A 5338-nucleotide genomic window follows, 5' to 3' on the forward strand; every position below is an offset into this window, starting at 1 on the left:
TTTGCACTCTCTTAGGGTAATGCGGCTTCCAGTGTCGGAAATCTTTCAACGATTCAAACTTTATGTATCCCCACATTGCAACATCATTCTTTCGAACGAGATACCCTAAAGTTCTAACTTTCGATAGCTCCTCAACATCCCACCATGGTAATGACATTATATCATATAGACGTTCAAAATACTGCACTCCAAACTCCCTTCTGATCGCATAAGCATTAACATGAGGCAGGAAACCCCAGCTAATGATGTCACCAAGTGAAATGCTTCGATCTCTCTAATAATACTTCAACGGCCTTTTGAATTTTCTTTCATGACTAACATTAAACCACTTCTGCCGTTCTTCCTTCTGCATATCCTTAGGAGTACCATCGAAATTTTTGTCTTTTAAGATCTCAGCCACTTTCCTTCTCAACTCGTCTCTATTCTCTTCAGTAAAGAACTCCATCAGTATAGGATACTGAGAAGTATCTTCACTCATACTCTCATCATCAGTGCAATCTTCAACCTCAACCCTATCATACATATCAGCATCCTCTACATACTTGTACTCGTATTTTGGTTGATGGTTGATGTCGAACGCATTTAATTCCTCTTCAAAATCAAATTTGAAGTCAGGATCCACCATACGTGTCATTTCCTTAATCTCTTCCAATGTATACGTATGTCTGTGTTCACCTTCCTCCATATCAGTGTCTAATCTCAAAATTAACTTTTCAACATGTTTTACATTCTTATCATCACCATGCTCCCCCTTTCCTTCAGCTCTCCCTGTCTCTTCATTCACACTGTTATTCAAAAAATCATCAACAGTTCTTTGACTTGACTGTTCAGTCATTTTAATTCCCATACCACCTTGAGCATCATCATCGTCATTATCAGAACCATGACTGCTAGCAGAAAAGACTTTCTCATCATCATCATCTTCCTTGTCATCATCGTCATCGTCGTCATCCACATCGTCACCTTCAACAGGATCATCTTCAAGTAATGCATCCTCATCAAAGATAGCAGATACAGCAGACAATGGTACAGGATTTTCAACGACCAAGGAAGGAACAATTGATCTTTCAGTCACTGTTGTACTACTTTCAACACCTTTGCCTTTATCTTTCATTTGCTCATCGCTCTCAGCTTGACGTTTAGCTCTAAGATCTTCCACTTGAATTTCTTCAAATTTCTTCTCAATCGACTTTCCAAGCATGTTCTCGACTACTTTATTCAACATGTAGAACTCATGCTCTCTAAACGCTTTCTCCGCTTCAAGTTCTTTGTTCTTTAATTCAAAATATTTATTTTGTTCATCTCAGCGACTTTTATCTTCTTCCAACTCTTCAACTCTCACTTTCAAGAAATCAATCTCTGTTTGATCAGTGTCAATCTTCTTCTGTAATGCCTTGTTATCAGACTCTAGTCTCTTCACACGCATTTCAAGAATCTTTTCACGATCAGACACTTTCTTGTTTTCAACAGCTAGTAATTTGTTTTCATTCAACACATCATCCACCTTCTTTTCTAACTTCTTCACCTATTCATCATTTGCAAAACCAAAATCTCCAATATCTTCAAGATTATCCGGAGGAATGTGAAGACCTTTGTGCCCAGAAGAACCAGGAGTTAGTTGAATTTGAGTGAGTGGTGGTGTTTTGAATATTTCTTGAGATGTGAATAAGGTTTGTTGTTGTGGTGGTGTGTAACATTTGTGCCTGAAATCATTGTGAACAGTTCAGTTATCAATAAAACAATGTTATTTGATCCCAATGTTTGTTTGTTTATGTTGTACATTTTCCATGTTTTGACTTTTGTTCGATTTTAAACTCTATATCGCTTTCTAGAGAATTATACGCAAACTGGTGCGTAAACGTACTCAGTTTAATGCGAAAAATACTCCGGCACATCAACATATACTTAAAATACCTTAAATAACCTTTACATGACTTAGAAATAAGTTTTGAAGGCTTTGGTATGACAAAAATAAGTTTATTTGCTTACAGGGACTAAACTTGACAAACAGCGAAAGTATGATGATTCGTACTAAAACAGACATTCCGGAACATGTCCATAAGTTAAACATACCATAAATATCCTTTACATAGCTTAGAAATAGGCTTTGAGGGGTTCGGTATGCTAAAATAAACTTTTGGATCATTCAGGGACTAAATGTGTCAAAAAGTGCATAAGTTTGCACTTTCGCGCATAACTTACGTTCTGAATACATCCGGACATCCAAAAATTTATGTAAACATCTTAATATTATGCCTTAGTGTTTGGCATGAGAAAAATCCATTCGTCGCGCATTTTGGATCGTTTTCGCGCTTATGCGCATTTCGTCGTAATTAAGCGAACATCGCGATCGTACGACCAAACGAACCGACATCCGGCATATTTTTAAGCATGTTTCATGTCCACAATTTTTAAGCATCATTTTAGGGCCTTAAAGATGGTTAACGGGCCCTAAACATGTCGGAAATGGCCTTAAACCACAACAGGGACCTAAACTGTCATTTCTGAAAGTTGGTTGCAGATCAGGATACCCAGGCGGCCCGCGTAAGCCCAGGGTGATCCTTTACACGGCCCGCGTCAGTCTTCCATACCAGATTCAATGTTTTTAACAACTTGTAACAGCCTTTCAAACCTCCAAAGGGCAATGCCACTTGTCAAATCCCTATGGTGGGGGCAAAATAAGCCACCACAACATTTCGACAAGTGTACGGGTAAGATCGAGGCACGATATTCAAGAAACAATCCTAACGGTCTTGCATATCCTATAAATACCCCCCCTCCATTTTGGTGTAAAACCCACAAATCTGATCTAAAAGCTCTAAGTTGAGGCCTTTGCTTCATACCTGAGCTCCTGGATCAAGATTAGCTTTCGGGGACCCTTCGTAAGTGTTCTTTTGTTCTTTTATCGCTTTCTAGTCCTAAAGTCAAACTATGTTTGACTTTCTACGTTGACCAACCTATGGCCAACACGAAGTTCGTTTGAACTTCATAACGTGAGCGTGATCACGATGGTTATAGTCCATAGCGACTATACATACTGATTACCACGTTATCTAGGCTCGGTGACGAGTCGTAGTTTCGGCCAAAATGCGCATTCTTGCGTATTTTCTAACCAAACTACTCGTAGGTATCAAAACCGTTTGTTTTTATACCAAACCTGTTTTCTAAACTTAGTTAAGCAAGTTCTAACATGCTTAGCTCGTCACTTTTAGTTTAGTGCTTATATAGGGTCGTAAGGTAAGCGATCTAAACAATCGCTTACACTCTCAAACCAGACCCATTTGGTCGATCATTAGGATCTGACCAAACACATTAGGTGACCATAGTATATAGGGAATAATCTTTCGAGGTTATACCTTATGGTCGCTTCGTTTAAGTAGTTGTGTGATAGGTAATTTATATGCCTTAGGTAAATTACCAAAATGCCCTTTTTACGCCAAAATTTATTTTTAGCATATGTAACATAACTTTTGGTATCTAAACTGATTTGGCAATAATATTAGACATGTTAAGGCATATTTTACTTATCATAGGGCTAGTTAGGCGTTCCAAACGCGTTTTACGCGAACGACGCGTTAAAATAGCATAAGTTACCTAAACGGGTCGTAATGGGTCGTAAGCACTTAGGTTAGGTTTCATTTTAGTATGTGGGCTTTGTTAAACCATATTACACGAGTCTCCATACCCGTTTGGTTTACAAACCCTCATTCTATCCAATCCTCCGATTTAGGTCCGTTATATTAACATAGCTACCTACTAGGTGCCGGTTGATATTCCGTGATCTCTAGCATTGTGTCGTTGTTACACAAAGACTTCAAAGCAATCTCAAGTGAGTACATAGTCCCCTCTTTTATTGTTTTCCAAACTGTTTTGGGGAGAAACACATGTGCCTACTTGTTACTTTCATGCTTTTCATGCTTTCATATCATATGCTTGTTATGTTCATTAGTACGTTATAGTACATGATTTCACTACATTCTATGCTATGTATGTCCATTGTGTGCATACTTAGTACATTGTTTTACTTTACATTTCTGCTATGTATGTTGACTGGTAGCATGCTAGCACATTGATTTACACGACTTTTCTGCTTTGTATGTTAACTTAGCATACTTAGTACATTGTTTTCATATAACATGTTTCACATTTGCTATAACATTTGGTTTGCACAAACAGGACTTATATACGTTCATTAACATTAGCTACGCCGCTCGGTAGTAAGTAGTGGTACCATAGGGCTTGACAAATCCCATTCCTGACATCCCGGGTTTGTTTGGATGTAAGGAATGACTGAATCCAAAAACATTTCTTTTGATAACCTTGACTTAGGGCTATCCAACTGTCTCAAGGCTTGAATGTATGCGTTAACTTACCACATAAATGTTTGTATTAATGTAACATGCATTTACTTTGCAAAACATAACATTTTGATATATTCAAAATACTTTGTTTTGTACATTTCTACATTTGGTTAATGTAACAACACATTACTTACAATACATAACCTTTTTTAGACATTACTGAACTACTTTTGGACTTTTAACATTTGATATGGTTTATACAAGGACTTTTGACAACTGGTTTAAACATAGACTTTATACAATGGTGGTATGTTTAAGTGACTTAAGTAACGAGATGTGAGTAGTATAATACAAACATGGTGGATACGCCGCTGGTACTTCCTATATATAAGTGCTTGTATTAAATTACATATCATAGCGTTACTTAAATCATTCGTTTTGGACTTATACATTTTTCACAAGTAACATGCTTTCCACAAGACCTTGGGTTTACAAACAACTTACCTTATACAAACTCATTTTTACTTAGTTAATCATTTAACCTTACATTTATTTATACATATCATCTGATCTTATCGTTTTTCAAAAGATTTACAAGACAAAGCAAATTACAAGGTTCATGACTAAACATTTTCTCAAAACATAAGTCATGAATTCGATTTTCACAAAACCTATGTATCTCACGGGCATTTTTATGCTGACGTACCTACTTTCACATGTGTTTTCAGGAGCTGTCGCTTAGGATGACGATTGTGACACTAGGGCGGACCTGTGCCTTAGAGACATAAAACGAAGATAGACTAGTTTAATTATGTTATAAACTCTTTATTTCCTGTTTAAAAACAATGTAACACGCTTGTTTGATAAATAAAATGTAACTTTAATTTCCATGGTTGTGAAACAATTAATTCTGTCTCAACACTCCCCGACGTTTCCGCCACACTTGGTTGTCCCACGTGGTCGGGGTGTGACAGAAGAGTTGGTATCAGAGCCAATGGTTATAGGGAATTAGGTTAATAGTAATGCTTTGACCTAGA

The 5338-nt window shown here is 37.2% G+C and overlaps 1 protein-coding gene across 1 annotated transcript; it reads right to left on the minus strand.

Annotated features, from left to right (window-relative positions):
* Positions 1–274: 274 nt before the first annotated feature.
* LOC110931497 (MATH and LRR domain-containing protein PFE0570w-like) lies at positions 275–4820 on the minus strand. The gene is made up of 3 exons (XM_022174889.1): positions 4806–4820; positions 1343–1525; positions 275–1273 (listed from the first exon to the last, which is right to left on the minus strand). The coding sequence occupies exons 1-3, from the start codon at positions 4818–4820 to the stop codon at positions 275–277; spliced, it is 1197 nt and encodes a 398-aa protein (XP_022030581.1).
* Between the last annotated feature and the right edge of the window lie 518 nt (positions 4821–5338).

This window comes from Helianthus annuus, chromosome 3, assembly GCF_002127325.2.
Source record: "Helianthus annuus cultivar XRQ/B chromosome 3, HanXRQr2.0-SUNRISE, whole genome shotgun sequence".
NCBI lineage: Eukaryota > Viridiplantae > Streptophyta > Magnoliopsida > Asterales > Asteraceae > Helianthus > Helianthus annuus.